Raw genomic sequence first — 16,726 nt, 5'->3', positions numbered from 1 at the left:
CACTGAATGTTCCCATGATTCAGGTATCTTCTCTCCTGATAATATCCTATTATAAAGTTCCATTAATTTTGGAACTAAGCAATCTTTGAAGACCTTATAATATTCTGGACCCAAACCATCTGCTCCTGGTGATTTACCCACTTTTAACTTATCAATAACTTCTTCAACTTCTCTTTGAGTTATTACTGACTCCATTAACTCCTTATATTCTGATTTTATTTCCTTCTTTATAAACCTTCCAATATACTCCTCCACCTTTTCTTGTTGAATTTCTTTACCCTTGTACAATTCCTGATAAAATTCCTGAAAAATTTTTATTTTAGCTTTCATTGCATGACAATAATTCCCTCGGCTATCTTTCAACGTTTCTATCCCATTCCTCCCTTTTTCTTTTTGTGTGAGCTTGGCAAGCAACCTCGAGTTCTTATCACTGTTTTCAAAATATTCCCTTTTCATATACATTAAATTCTTTTGAATCTCTTCTATATTTAAGTTTTCTAATTGTTTCTTCTTAGCTTGTATTTCCACTAATTTATATTTATCTTTACTTCGCCAATATCTTTCCTCCAAGTTTTTAATTTCTATCTCTAACTTTTCCTGTTCTGCACGTTGTTGTCTTTTTAAACTACATGTTTCTCTAATACAGATTCCTCTTGCTACAGCCTTCATGGTGTCCCAAATGACTGACCCAGCTGTTCCTCCTTTTTCATTAATTTCCCATGACTCCGACAGTTCCTTCCGAATTTTATCTACTATTTTATTGTATTTCAATATCTTTGTGTTCAACTTCCATCTATATGCCTCTTTATAATCTTTCTTAACTGTAAATTCTAAACTTAACAAGGCATGATCGGTTACTTTTATTACCCCCATTTCCATTTTACAAATCCTCGTTGCAAAGTCTTTTGAAACAAATATATAATCTATCCTGGAGTATGTATGATGAACTGGGGAAAAGTATGAAAATCCAGGCCTATTCCCGTTAAGTAAGCGCCACGAATCTAAATAATCATTTTCTTTTACTAATTTATTCAATATAGTCATATTGTTCCTCTTTTCAGCATTAGTGGGATTTGACCTGTCCCTTTTATTATCCATAACCATATTAAAATCCCCAGCTAATATAGCATACCCCTCCTTAAATTCTTCTATTTCTTTAAACAACTTTATAAAAAACTCTCTATGCCTCTCATTTGGGGCATAAACATTAATCAAAGTATAAACCTTTCCCTCAATTTTACCTTTTAACATAAGATATCTACCCTTATCATCCTTTTTTACTTCTTCTAATATAAACCCACTTTTTTTTGAAATCAAAGTGGCCACTCCATTTTTTTTTGATGTCCCTAATGATTTTTCATAATAGGCTAACCACTTTAATTTTATCATATTCGAATTCTCGGAGCCTTGGTGTGTCTCTTGGATCATTATAATATCTGATCCCTCTTTATTTAGCATTTGTTCTATTCTCTTCCTTTTCACGACTGCCCCTAAACCTTTAACATTGAGTGTTGATACCTTTATCTTTTTATCCATAATCACCCTTTTGAAATCTCTTCCGATCCCTTGTGCTCAGCAATTCAAACTTGCTTACATAAAAACACAAACTCCGTACATAAAGCCCCCACCCTCCTACCCCGATCCCTCCTCCCCTACTTTCCCCCCCTCCCCACCCCCCCACTCTAATCCCCCCCCATATCCCCGTGAGTCTAGTACTCCAGCCATCTACTTTAAAGGGGGAGGGGGGAGGCAGTGCTGTGCCTGGCCGGCAGGTTTCTATATTAGCATTTTTATTTGCAATTATCTCCAAACATAATTAACAATTCTCTTACTCTCCAGATGTCCCAGCCTCATTCCCTCCCCCACCCACTCCAGCCCCATCTGCTTCCCCATCCAGACCCAGCCTCTTCAGCAAATCTTTACCTTGATCCAATGAGGTTACTCTGTGTTCCCTCCTCCCATATGTAAATCTTAAAAAAACCGGGTAACCCCATGCATAAGGAATTTTATTCTTCATTAATGTTACCGTTATTGGTTTAAGACTACGTCTCCAATTTAATGTGCGTTGAGAAAGATCATTGTAAATTTGCACTGGTTTGCCTTTACACTGTATCTGAACCTTAGATCTCAATTCTTTCATAATTTGCTCTTTTTTGTAATAGTTGCCAAATTTCACCAGTATGTCTCTAGTCCCTTTGTAGTTTTGCCCCCCCACACGGTGGACTCGGTCCAGATCCGATCCATCTATTGGTATGTCAGGTATCAGCTCCTTGAACCAGTTCACGATAATTTCTCTAAGATCTTCTCCTTGCATCTCCTTCAGCTGCTTTATTCGAAGCGAAGATCTACGAGATTGATCTTCCACGGCAATCAAACGCAATTCCCATTCTTTAAATTGTATATTAATTGATTTTTCGAAAGCCTCTTGTTTCTTCTGGTCCAGATCCGCTTTAGCCTCTATCTTTTTGATCTTATCCGAATTTTCCATCGCTTTATCCGCAATAGTACGCATTTGTTTTCTGAATTCACTCATATGCTGATCCATTTTTTTAAAAATAATAATGTTATTTTCTGCTATAATAGCCTTGATTTCCATTAAAGAGGGAGGGTTACTACCACTTTCGTTCCCCCCTTCTGCCATGTTTTCTTCTTTATTTGGTATTGTATCCAAAGAGACTGGGTCTATATCTTCCTCTTCCTGTTCAACTCCAGGGGCTGTACTTTCCAGGAAGGAGAGGTAAGCCAAATTATGATTTGAAGGTTTCTTTTTTTGTATATTAAGCTTTTCCCAACTTTTGATCTTTTTTTTTAACGTTGGGCATGGGTCCCTTCTGGGTAGGGCATAAATCTTAGAGTCCAACTCTCTTCCTTAGCAACTTATGCTGGCTTCTCTATTATATAGCACTCACAGCTCCTTCTTCACGAGGAGGGGGGACAGATCCAGTTCACAACAGCATTCACTAGAGGGGATCAGATTTAATCATTCAAAGTCTCTCAGCATCCCACATCTCCCTCACCGAATGCCAAATGCAGCTTTTTTCGCCCCTTCACCCCCCCTTCTCGCCACGCCAATAAATCCAGTCAACCACTTCAACCTTAGAAAGCCAGCATTTCAATCGTTCCCATATGAGATAAAGATGAGAGGTTATAACACAAATCAATGTCCAGCAAGCGTAAATTCCTTCTTTTTAAACTGCGTCAGAGTCAGCGTTTACTTTACTTTCACTTTTGACAAAGTTGCCGTTTAGACAGACATTGCATTAATCATAGTTCATCTCACCTCCCTTCTCTCCACTTTCCCGGCTCCTGTTGGTTTTATAATCATTTTCTGTCAGTTGCTCAAAGATTTATGCCCATTAAAAGAGAGATAATTGCCTTTTCCGGCAAGCGCCGTTCAGAGCCTCAGAAGAAACCCGCCATCGCTCAGGCTGCCAAGCTCCGCCCCCCCGGTCATTGCAGTTTGAAAACTATTGGGTAAGACATTTAAACCATGGAATTTTTCCACAGAGCAAGTATAATTGTTCAAGTAAATGCATTGAATCAAAGATAGGAAGATTAGGTCACTTAATTTTTGTTCTTTACTCCTCAGCTATCAGATATGATGAAGTTACTGTCATTGGGTACACGGTTTGGTCTCTAATGGATGGCTTTGAATGGCTCAGAGGCTACAACATCCGACGGGGGCTGTTTTATGTTGACTTTCAAAGCCAGGATAAAAAATTGATGTGGAAGTCTTCAGGTTTGTTCTACCAAAAGCTGATAGAGGACAATGGCTTCCCCAAAGGACCAGAAAACCAGCCCATAGAAGGGTCTTTCCCCTGTGATTTTGCTTGGGGGATTACGGACGATTTTCTTCAGGTAAGACTGATAGAGCAAATTAGATCCTCCAGTCTTCCTTTGGTTGATAAAAATAATAACTTTGTCTCTGTTTCATTACAAAACATATTTTATAATAGTGCAGTAGGTGCTTCCCCTGACATAACATCATTTTGTGTGCTTATTCAGGATTTGTGTTCTTACAAGCATGCTATATCAGCTCTCTCTTTGTGTGTGTATGACTGAGGGGAGACATGATAGCACACTTCAAATACTTGAAAGGTTGTCACACAGAGGAGGGCCAGGATCTCTTCTTGACCATCCCAGAGTGCTGGACATGGAATAATGGGCTCAAGTTACAGGATGCCAGATGGACTCAGGAAAAACGTCCTGACTGTTAGAGCAGTCTGACAATGGAACCAATTACCTAGGGAGCTCTCTCACACTAGAAGCATTCAAGATGCAGTTGGACAGCCATCTGTCAGCTATGCTTTAATGTGGATTCCTGCATTCAGCATGGGGTGAAGTCAATGATTCTATGAACATATCTATAATTCTATGTACATATCTTCGCCATTCCACCCTGAGCCCCCACCCATTAAAAATTCCCAAACCCAATCTTTCCAGGGACAGATCAGGCAATCATGAAGATAGGGCAGATAAATAAAACATTGTGTAGATGGGGACATACTAAAAAGGACACCGAATGTCCATTGAAATACATTGGTTAATTCCAAATGGCCATAGGAAAATATTGGAAGATTTTAGGGACCATCTTCAAATAACTACCTGCAAAAGATAAACATTTGTTTTCCTTAGAAAATTTCTCCAAATACAAATACTTTCTTCCAGAGTGGTTTTAAGTGGAAACTCCTATGAGCTGATATACAGGATTTTTAGAGATCATCCCCAAATAGGCAAAACCATCAGAATTAAACAACAAAAAAGGTGACTGCAGTCTATTGTAATGATCTATAGGCATTGTCTCCAAATAATTCAGGCCTGATTCAAAGTGCTGGTATTAACATTTAAAGCCCCAAACAGCTTGGGGCCAGGCTATCTGAAGGAATGCCTCCTCCCGTATGTGCCTGCCCGGACCCTAAGGTCATCCTCAGGGGTCCTTCTCCGTGAGCCCCTGCTAAAGGAAGTGAGGCAGGTGGCTACCAGGAGGAGGGCCTTCTTTGCTGTGGTAACACAGCTGTGGAATGAGCTCCCTAAAGAGGTTTGCCTGGCACCTACACTATACTCCTTTAGATGCCAGGTGAAGACCTTTTTATTTTCTCAGCATTTTAACAGTATAGTAACATAATTTTAACATTGCTGTTCTAAATCTGTATTAATTTCTGCATTGCTGCTTGATTTTATCCTGGTTGTGTTTTTATGTTGTATTTTATATTGTGCTTTTATACTGGTTGTTTTATATTATGTATGGTTTTAATTTTTGTAAACTGCCCAGAGAGCTTCGGCTATTGGGCGGTATAAAAATTCAATAAATAAATTAACTAGACACGGCAGGGAGTGGGAGAGCCCTAAAAGTGCCCGGACTTATTTCCAGGCTTACAGATGCCCCCCTGCCCTGAAGGCACAAGCAAGGTGAGGAAAATGCTGCCGTGGGAAGAAGCAGCTTTCAGGCTTGACGTTCCCCATTCACAAGGCCAAACCGTGGGCCCAGTATATTGTCTTTTAAGCATACTATAATTTAGGCTGCAGGGAAACATTCCCTGACAATCTTGGGCCATGTGCTGTTGCCAGCATTTTATCCCATGCTCTCTTCCAGTATTTGCTGGCCAGAAAGTTCCTTTGTAGAGTGATGCAAAGAACAGCAATGGCAGAAATGCCAGATGGGTCAGCTGAGTTTAGTGATTATGATCATGTGATTGTATCCCTTGTCATTATCTTGGCAGCTGCTTTCCATTTTATCCTTATTTTTCTATTGTACAAGTGTAGTAGAATACAGTATATATTTTACTGCGCGCACACACACGTTATGGGATATTATACTCAGTGAAGGCCTTGCCTGTGTCTGTGTGTGTGTGTGTGTGTGTGTGTGTGTGTGATATATAGGCAAGACCTTGATTGGGCATGGTTGTCTCCCTTCCCGTAATAACCATTTATTTATTTATTTATTACATATTTATACTGCCCAATCGCCTAAGCTCTCTGGGCAGTTTACAACTAAAACCATAAAATCCAGATTAAAACTTTTAAATCACATAAATCTAGAATAAATTAGAGTCCAGGGAAGGCTTGTTTAAAAAAGATAGAGAATGTACCAACCAATATAGCTTGCATTGTGTTCGGGAAAGCCGCCAAATGGCTTGACAAAGAAGGATAAGACCAGCCGGTAGCTAGGCAATGAAGGTGTTTATTTACAGAAGCTAAACAGTGCAGGGAAAGGAGGGGAAAACGGGGGTTTGACTGCAAAAGTCAAGGAACAGGAACAGTTCAAGGAGCAGGCTTGTAGAGTAGTCAATGTCCAGTCCAAAGTCAAGGGAGCGTGGCAAAGAGGAGATTCGATAATGCAGTCCAAGTTCAAACACAGCCAACAGTCAGCGACAAACCAGTAACACAGTCCAGAGTCAGGGGCAACAACAGGCAAGACGTAGTCACAAACCGGTCCAAGGTCGAAGCAGGAATCCAGAGTAGGCAGACGTGGTCATGGGGTCCGGGAATCAAGACAGGAATCAGAATCCAGGCGTTCAGGAACAAGGCATGAGGTCACAAGATCCAAGAGCAAAGGCTTCCGCCAGAATGCTCAGATAATCTCTGACAACTTTGCATGGCTCACAGCTGCGCTTTTATGCTCAGTCAGAGTGCTGAGTCATGGTCTCTCAGCTGATCCCTAATTGCCTGGCGTTTCTGGTGGAGGCGGCGAGACCGGCGTCTGGTTGCCTTCTCCGCCCGCAACTGGCTGAAACCAGGCTTCTCCGCCTCCTCCTCAGACCTCTGCGGCTCCTCCGTAGTCTTTGCTGGCATCAGGCCCTCAGAGCTAGCAGAGGTCCCAGCTGGCCTTGGCTCTTCTCCCTGAGGCTCTGCCACAGTCTCTGCCAGTCCAGCCTCCTCACTACCTGAGCTGGGCTTCTCGGTACTAGGTCCAGCCTCTGCCACCTCCTCCTCATCTCCTGACTCCATCTCTATGCAGGGCATGACACATTGGTACATTGGCCAGAAGGGAGATGAAAGCAGGTATTGAAGGAGGGTGAAGAATTCACTCTTACCCACCTGTGTAAGAATTTGGTGCAAGAATCTGGTTCTTGTCTGGTGCTTATTCCTGGAAGGGGTGTCCATGATTTCCTCCTCCACCTTGGCTCTGGTGGTGCCCCACAAATGTCCAATCCCTGGTGGGATGAGCTAACATGTGTGAATAGTCAAGTTTCACCACAGAGGCTTTATTAGATACAGTCTGGGTTAGCTTAGGCTATAGGCTGAACATTAGATTTAGTTTGGATGTAAGGCCTGCTTTGTGTACTCAAAGCTTTCCAGGTCACAAGAGTTGCCCCAAGAGTTGCAAATAGTGGAAGCTCCATTAAAGCCAGAGGTAGCTCAATTCTGGGTGCTCATCTTTGCAAATATAGTTTTCTGATGCTGAAAGTTATGAACTAAGTTAAATAATCCACTGAGTTTCATTTACACATTAAGCAGTTTTGATAGCTCAAGTTTTGTGTTGATGACTAATCTTCTGTGATGCATTAAATCAGAATGTCATCATTAAATATTAAGTTGGTTAGAATTAACATTCTATTTATTTCTAAGTCATATGTGATCTGTGAATTTTTTCATTGTACATCACTGCATGGCAAACAGATTTCCCATAAATTGTTTGGATATTATTTTAAAAACAAATACATGAACAGATACACAATTTCCCCCCCAAGAATGAATTAGTTTTTAAAAACCCAAGGATTATACATGGGAGATACTAACAATACAAAATCTCTGATATATGTATGTGTAACTATTACCATTGTTTTCCATTGCAAAAGCTTAAAAACACAGCATACTGATACTAACATACCATTTTTAAAAATACAGGTGGTACATTCTTGTGTAGTATATATTTAATTACAGAGTTAACATCACGTTTTTTGATACCCCAAATAAATTTTTGGATACCTTATCCCAATTCTTTGCTGCCTATATTGCAGAAAAGGGACTCTCTTCTCTTAAGACAATTCCTCCGATAAGCTTGCTCAGCTTCACAGCATTTGATTATGAGTTCTATGAAAAAGCTGCAGCAATTACAATGGTCAGCTCACTTCTCTCCATCATCTGTTCATTATTTCTCTTATAGTATGAAACTGGGAGGAGAATTCTGTTTCCTATATTGAATTGTGCAAACATGGAATAAATGTGCAACGTAAACTTGATACTCTGAGATATTTGCTGTGTTGGCAGAAGATGCTGCTGTTGTGTATCAGTTAGAGGTAGTCCCTATGACAGGCATATTGAATGTCTTTCACCCTGAGGTATGAATTCTGTTTTGGAGAAGCTTCCTGGAGTCACATTCCACTAGTGGGCTGGGCCAAAGGCAAACAGAGCAGGGTCCAAAATACCAAAAATACCAGCCTATTTTAGCTTAAAGCCCGGAAATAAGCCTTAGGAGAACCATTTCAGTTTTTCAAATGGGGAATAACTGGAGAAAAGCCAAGAAACCACCAAATGATCAGTGGTTAAGGAAGGTGTGGGACCAGGGGAAGGGGGTGTAGATATCTTGGGAACCAAGTTGGGATTCCAGGTGGGCCAGATTTGTCCTCCTGGGTCTGAGGTTCTGCACCTCTGCCCTAAGATACCCAGAAGAAGTGCAGAAAGTCTACCATTTGTGATTGTCCTGAGATGATATAACCAACAATAGTTGGCTTTCTGTGGCAGCCAGTAGCTTAGCTTGCTGGCTTATGAGTTTTCAACAAACCTTACCTACTTTCTCCCCATCTTTCCTTCTTTAGGTAGATACAACTCAATCCCAGTTCCTTGACCCTAACGTTTATGTCTGGGATATTCATCACACCAAGAAGCTCATTAAAATTGATGGAGGTAGTGTCCCAAATCGCAAGCCTCATTGCGTTGATCTTGCTGCAATCAGGCCCCAGGTGTCTTTACTTCAGGAAATGCACATCACACACTTCCATTTTTCACTGTCGTGGCCTTTGATTCTCCCTCTAGGTAATGAGACTTACATTAACCACACACTCCTATTTTACTATCAGTGTTTTGTCAGTGAACTTCTCCGAGTGAATATAACTCCTGTTGTTGCTTTATGGCATTATGTGGCTAAAAATCAAGGACTTCCTCTTCCTCTAGCCAATAATGGAGGATGGGACAACCGGCACATTGTGGAAGCCTTTGTTGAGTATGCTAAGTTCTGCTTTAAAAAACTTGGCCAGCATGTCAAATTTTGGATTACAACGAATGAACCCAGTGTGAAGAAGCTATCCTATAAAGCAACCCATAATATGCTGAAAGCCCATGCCAAGGCATGGCATCTGTATGATAAAAAATTCAGAAAGACTCAGAAAGGTAAAATATCTATTGCTTTCAATGCCAACTGGTTTGAGCCAGCCTTTCCCTTTTCAAAACATGATGACAGTGCAGCTAAGCGAGTTTTGGAATTTGACATTGGCAGGCTTGCTGAACCCATCTTTGGAACTGGTGACTATCCAGATGTGATGCGACAGTGGCTTCACGAAAGAAACAGCCATGGTTTTTATGATATTCACTTACCTTATTTCTCGGAGGAGGAAAAAAATCTCATCTGTGGTTCATTTGACTTCTTTGCCTTGAGTCACTACACGACGTCTCTTGTGACTTCTGAAAATGAAAACCCCAAAAATTATGATCACCACCTCAAGGTCCAAATGCTAAATGATATCACCTGGGTGAAATCGGCCAACAAAAATCCAGTGGTGCCCTGGGGCTTACGCAAGCTCCTCAACTGGATTAAAAATAAATATGGCAATATCCCCATTTACATCATAGCCAGTGGAATTGATGATGAACAGAATGTGGATCAAGACAAGTTGAGAATGTATTACATAGAGAATTATATTAACGAAGCCTTAAAAGGTAAGAGTACTTTGAAAAATGTTACATGCCTTAATACTGTTTCTTGATACCCTGGTGTAAATCCCATTTTGCCACAAGGCTAGTAGTCCAAGAATGAATAGATGAAAATAGGCTTGCCTATTTTGCGTGCATTTATTTTAATTATTTCATCTCTTGTTTTTCTCTCACTTTTCCCTCTGGTGTCCTTTCAGCTCTTTCTCCTCAGCTTCTCTTCCTCCACCCCAACATTTTATGCCTCTCTTTTCATTGGCTCAGTGCTCTCTGAGCTCACAGAAGTAAGCATTATTACACGTGCATATACACACTGTGTCACATGTTACATTACATGCACAGTGCAGGGCGTATTAACCTCCCCTTTGCCTCATCCCTATCCCTTGTATTCTTATTTAGATTTTCTAGAATGATGTGCATGATCATCTAATAGCAACTATTTATTTATTGTTTATTTAATAAAATTTATATACCATGTTCCACAAATGTCACCAAGGCAGTGTACAGCAATTCAAATGAAAAGTAAATACATAAACACTTAGAAGCAATAAAACTGTATTAAAATAACATTAAAGCTATTACAATTTTAAAGCCCAAATTAAAGAGATGTGCCTTAACCCCTTTCCAAAAACTGAGAGAGTGGGGACTGATCTTAGCTGTCAAAGAAGAGCATCCCACAATTTGGGAGTGATGCAGGAGAAAGCTAGGAACCATGTCCTCTTTTGTATCGGGTCACTCTAGGATAGCTAGAGGGTAGGGCTCCTGCAGCTTTAACTGTTGTGATGAAGAGGGAATTTCACCCAGTGCTGCATGCATACAAAGGTCACCTGCTGAAATTCACTTTTCTATACAATTGTCATAGATACAGGAGCCCCAACCTCCTTTCCATATGGTCACCCTAAGAAAGCCCTTTCTCACCAGTGGAGGCTGGTGGTCAATCTGACTGGTGGCATGGAGGATGAGTCACCAGAGGCAGAGCCAACTACACCTAGTTCGCTATATAGTCTCTGCATAAGGGTGGAAGAGCCTAGAAAGCCATACAAGTTGGCAAGGAGGTGCAGCATAGCAGTTCTCAAAATTTTCATTGGTAAAACACAGTAGAGAGAGCCACATGGGCACAGTTTGGATAAGCAAAATGAAGAAAATCCTTGTTTAAGCAATTTAGAGCAAAGCAAGCCCAAAATACTTTATGTTATGGAAGCAAACAGGCCAGAAAGGTTTTTAGGCTGCAATCTTATACCCACTTACCTAGGAATATGTCACATTTAACTCAATGGAGCTTGTTTTTGAGTAGTCATATAGGATTGCACTATTAAAATACACTATAGGATCCAAAAGCCTTTCCAAAAGTCAAATTCATGATGCATAAAGATTACCCACTCTGCAAACCAGCTGTAGGAATAAGTTAATTTCTATCTATTGAATTATCCTGGAAGCAAGATGCAGTAGAATTCATTTTTCTTCCCAAGCAAGCCAATTTAATAATCCACATCTGGATGCATTTTCATCAAGTTGATTAACCAACACAGACATGATTTAGGTGCAAACCCCACTCCCCAATGCACACACAGAGCCAGAGATTTAAATACAACAATAACAATAAACAACCACAATATAGCATAGCATAGCATAGCATAGCAAGCCTCCTTTCCCCATTCCCTTCTGCTGATGAAAAAATCCATGAAATCCCTACCAGATTGTTGTGCCTGGCTGGCACCTGAGTATTCCTTGTTGTCAGGTTTTCACAAAGAGATCACACACACTGCTCTTTCTCTCCCCACTTTTCATCTTAAAAAGTAAAATAAAATCAGCTGCCGAAGTAAAAAAAACAGCTTAGCTCAGAGCTGCTGCTAAAGTAAAAATAAAAAGCACACTGCCTTTCTTGTCCTCTCTCTTTCTCCCTCACCGCCTTCTCTTCAAAAAATAGAGTAAATTCCAGCTGCTCTCTTCAAGTTGCTTGCTTGACTAGCACCTCATAGCAAAGCAAACTACCACCCCCGCGGCTTTCCCTCTCTCCTCCAACAATAAAAAAGCCATTTCGTCCCTACCAGATAGTTGTGCCTCACCGGCTCCTGAGTCACCCTTGTTGGGTTTTCAGAAATCAGATGCTAAAATAAAATAAAAAAGCAACCCAGATCTGCACTTGCTACTAATATAAAAATAAAAAACCCCCATCATGTTCACACATGCTAAACAACGCTGCATCCTCCCCTCTCTCTTTTCTTTCTTCAGAAATCTCAGCTGCTCTTCCCGAGGCTTGTAGCTCACTCCTCTCCTTCAATCTCCTCTCCACACAGCGAGGCAAGAGCTTGGCTGGCCACTCCACGGGTTCCCCACCACACTTCCTCTCTCCATCCCGAAGCTCTGATTGGCCAAGTGTGGTCATGTGCATGTAGTCACCTTGTCCTGGGCGCTCGATGTTGACGCCCATTACAAAGCACTGGCAGAGGCAGGGGCCCTCCTCTCTGTAAGATGTACAGCATGCTGCCAATGCCTTTCCTCCCGTGGTGCTCTCAGGGAAATCAGCCATTTTGGTCTGCAGAAGCGCATGTGTGCAATTTGAGAAATGAAGTACACCCTGGCCTATGTCAAAAATCACAACTGACTGGTGAAGTGTGTGGAAGCAACCAGTGCAGTTGTGTTGCGTTGGCAGAACAGATTTATTAGAAACAGTCATAGGAAAGCCATGCTGGTTTGAGGGGGTGGGATCACAGTCATGGCATATTGCCTAGAATGAGCTTTTACTACCTGAGAAATGGGCCTCTGTGATTGGATCTTTCTTGCAGATATTAATAATTAGGTTTATGATGAGACTAGCAGCCCATCAGATAGCCAGGACCTAAACCGTTTGAATCTTTAAAGGTTAAGACCAACACTTTGAATTGAGCTTGGAAAACAACTGGCAACCACAGCAGATCTTTTAATCTAGAGGTGATATGATCCTCTTCTCAGCTGAGGAAGAGGAAGTATTGTGTGACAGAAGTAGGGGCAAAGAAGTGATGGTAGGGAACCGTGATTTCCCCCTGTCTGATGAAGCTCTAAATGTTGCCGGGTCTGGCAATTTCAGGAATGGTCACAAGTGGCACACCAAACAGAGTTCTGCAAACTCACTCCTTGCCACTGCTGCCACAGTGTAGGATCAAGGGAGCACAACCCTTTCCAGAACAGGTTGAATCCCAATTTTAGATCCAGGTTTTCTGCTGACCAACAGTACCTTCCTCTCGTTTGGATTTAATCTTAGCTTGTTCACCCTCATCCAGCTGATTACTGCACCCAGGCAACATTCAAGGGTATTGACTGCCTCCTTGGCGGTAGGTGGCAAAGAACACCTGTGGTTTTCAGATAATGAACTAATTGAAAATCCAGTTATCACAGATTTATTTATTTATTTATTACATGTCTATATCGCCCAATAGCTGAAGCTCTCTTTGAGGTGAGGGTAACAGATGCCTCTTATTTGGCACCTTGGAGCACATACATCCTATTTGGCTCTAGTGCCCTCCTGGCATCCCTTACACAACCATCTTCTCCTTTGTTTTTCTTTCACCCTTTTTTGTTTCCAGAGAGGTAAAAGGGCATGCACCAAGGCTCTGCTGGAAATGCAATAGCCTCCTGTCTTCAGTTGCTGAGATACCAGATCCTGTTGCAATCGGTTGCATTAGAGAGTCACTGAAGAGGGGTTCCCCCCACCAACCAAAAAGAAAATAGGGTTTTATTACAAAATAGGATGGGGTCGGAAGGGGTGTCCACTTCACAGTGCCTGTTTCCTTGTAATGAGAAAGAGACTTCTGGCCAAACCAGGGGCGTTGCTAGACCTACCGGGTGTTCCGTCGTTGAGGAGCGGTGAAAGCGGCTTTTCCCGTTCAGCCGTGACGCCTCATGCTCCACACCTGCCTTCGATTTGTGGCGGAAGTTTGCGCCGGTTGTGCTGCTGCCGCCGCGAGCACGGTTGCGCAGCCACACCGGCCTGATTGCCGCGGCTTTTTTTTTCGCTCGCTGCACGGTTTGCGCACGTCCGAAAGACCGCAAACTTGCGCAGCCGTCAGCGATGCCGCCGCCGGCCCCGGCGGCAGCGGCGGCGGCAGTGCCAGTGCCAGCTGAAGTGCTGCTGGTGCTGTTGAGGGTCAACATTGATGCGCTCACTTCCTGATGGGGGTCGTGGCGGGTGTAATATGACCCGAGGTCAATCGTCTGCATGGGCACTCTGTGCCTACATCTCCCATCATGCCTCTGAGGTGTCGGCGGCGATGACCGCCTCTGTGCCCTGTGCCCCATCCCAAGGAGCCAACCCACATCTGGCCGTAGCCATGGCAGCAGCCCACAAACAGCTCTGCCCTCTGCCAGCCTGGTACCCACACTAACAGGCAGCGTACAGCACCGCCATTATGCGGCCACGGTAGCTGCCCACCGCAAGGAGTCACCAGCCACTTTTCCGGTCCTCCGGTCCTGCGCAAACTGTCACTGGGGAAATAAAAAAAAAACACTAGAACAGGCGCACATCCCCCACCCATCCCCCACACACCCCAGCAGCACACTAGCCACTTTTCCGTTCCTCCGTTCCTGCGCAAACTATCAGTGGGTGAGTAAAAAAAAAAAGCCGCTCCGCCGCGCTGCCCCAGCTGGCAGACTGCGCGCAAATGGCGGAGGCGGCTTGACCGAAGCCGCTGACCACTCCCCCTTAGCACGCCTTTTCCTGCCCAGTGCGGACCGCAGTGACCTCACATCCTCCCACACGTACTCCAAATTACCGCGGGACGGCAGGAAAAGGCGCACTAGAACTCACTTTTTTAAAGTCGGGAGAAAGAGGCTTCGCCGCAGGATAATGGCGGATCCTCGTGAACGTCATCTGGAAGCCTCGACGTGACTGCGGAAGGTAACGCGCGCTAGAGCCTCGTCTAGTAACGCCCCAGATGAGATGCAGGAGACCTGAGATTGAGCCTCCTGCTGTATTCATTTTTACATGAAAGCAGGCACAGGGAGCTACACATTTGAACAGGAACTCTCTTGTTATGGCTGGAGATATGCTGCAATGTTTTATTGAACTTCTTAATTAATTGTTGCTCAGCTCTTTCATGTTGAAACCAGTTTTTGAAGTTCCTTTGTTCAAGAATGGCCACCTTAAGTTCAGTAAGAGAGTGTCCTGAGAGGTTGAAATGTCCCCCATCCCAGTTTCCGTTTCCTTCTCCTTCTCCTTCTCCTTCTCCCTTTTGCACCAGGCACCTGTTGATGGTTCTTGGTGTTCTAGGAAGAAGCAAAGTAGATCCCACAACCTGAAGTCTGCCCAGCTATACTCTAAGACACTTCATTTGTTCATAAATGTTCAGAGATACTTTTGTTGTTGTTGTTGTTGTTGTTGTTGTTGTTGTTGTTGTTGTTGTTATTGTATCTTTTCTCACTCATGGTGGTTTTTCTAGGCAGACATGATGGGCTTTGCCAGATCATGTTGTCTTTTACTGGTTCAGGAATTTCCTCAGAATTGAGCATGTTTTAAGTATGACTGCTTTCTGGATGTTGGTGTGGATTTCTGGATGTTGGTGTGGCCCTGTTTCTGAAGGTTTTCTGTGTAGTATTTATTTATTTATTTATTACATTTCTATACCGCCCCAGCCAAAGCTCTCTGGGCAGTTCATAAAAGATTAGTAGGAATGAATACAACTGTAGGGTTGAAGGAACACACAGTGGTGTACAGGACTGGTGTTAAAATAAACGCCCGCTAACTTGTTTTTCCTCTGTTTTTTGTGTTCTATTTTGCAGCCTACACCTTGGACAATGTTAACCTGCGTGGCTTCTTCATCTATTCTTTCAGTGATACAGATGATTCTAGATACGGCCTGTATCGTTATGTGGTAAACCAATATGATCCAAAGCCTTCCATGATGCATTATAGACAGATCATTGACAATAACACCTCCCATGGCCCGGAAACCTCTCGCCTGCTTTGCCCAAAAGAGCTTGCTCTCTGTCCAGAATGTGACTTTTTCCAACCCAGAAGATCTGTGCTGGCATTTGTAGGTTTTATATTGTTTGCTTTCATTGTTACTATATTTCTGATCACTTACTACTCCAAGAAGACTGACAGAAGGCATAAACACAGCTTTCCTATTGCTTGCCGCCCTTCACCTGCGTTACCTGGGGGAGCTCAGAATTAATTATACTTCAGGCTGTGATTACTGTTGCACTAAAGAAGCTGTGGAGCACTAGAAATGAAAATGGATTGTATCCATGGAGTTTGTGTGACTCCTTTGGGTATGTGCACTTTTCGTTTGTGAAACTGACTAATTTGTCCATCCAGGCAGTAGGCTTTGAGAGTTTAGTTCTTCAAAGTCTGGCTTTGAATTCTTGTGTATTCAACCATGTTTGTGATGCTGAATTAGGATTTCCACACTCCCTTGCCTTGGTGGTGATGTTATCACCCATGCCAATTATTGCCCTGATCTGCCAAGGGAGGTCCATGGGCACAACTGATACAGATGTACATCAAAGACCTTTTCTACATGAGGCTGTTAATCAGCTGTATCCGCTTTTGGTTTTGTCGACTATTGAGATATGAGCTCTATACGAAGAATATTTATCTTCCTGATTTTCTACTACATAACCTCTAGGTGGCACTGTGATATAGCAGAATAGCACAAATACACAACTGAAAAAGCATTTTCTTTCACTTTCACTATTAGAGGCTGTGTTTTCCTTGCTCTTAAAAAAAACCTCAGCAAAAGTGCTCTTTAAACACTGAAGTGAAACTGAATATCACAACATCATCTAAAGAACCTGTAAACAACCCATGAGAAGAGAATGATGGGTGCACAATAAATGCCTCATTGTATCTGTATTACAATGTCTCTGAACAGACTGGATGGGT

At 42.5% G+C, this 16,726-nt stretch overlaps 1 protein-coding gene across 1 annotated transcript in view; it reads left to right on the top strand.

Moving 5' to 3' along the window:
• Nucleotides 1-16,016, top strand: part of KL (klotho) — a 31,847-nt gene extending 15,831 nt beyond the window's left edge. The window contains exons 3-5 of the mRNA XM_063127720.1: nucleotides 3,590-3,858; nucleotides 8,760-9,876; nucleotides 15,622-16,016. Coding sequence (XP_062983790.1) covers nucleotides 3,590-3,858; nucleotides 8,760-9,876; nucleotides 15,622-16,016 — 1,781 coding nt within the window. The remainder of the gene's footprint in view (nucleotides 1-3,589; nucleotides 3,859-8,759; nucleotides 9,877-15,621) is intronic.
• The last annotated feature ends 710 nt before the right edge of the window (nucleotides 16,017-16,726 follow it).

This window comes from Elgaria multicarinata, chromosome 5 (genome assembly GCF_023053635.1).
Source record: "Elgaria multicarinata webbii isolate HBS135686 ecotype San Diego chromosome 5, rElgMul1.1.pri, whole genome shotgun sequence".
Lineage (NCBI taxonomy): Eukaryota > Metazoa > Chordata > Lepidosauria > Squamata > Anguidae > Elgaria > Elgaria multicarinata.
This window is presented reverse-complemented; position numbering and strand designations above follow the sequence as displayed.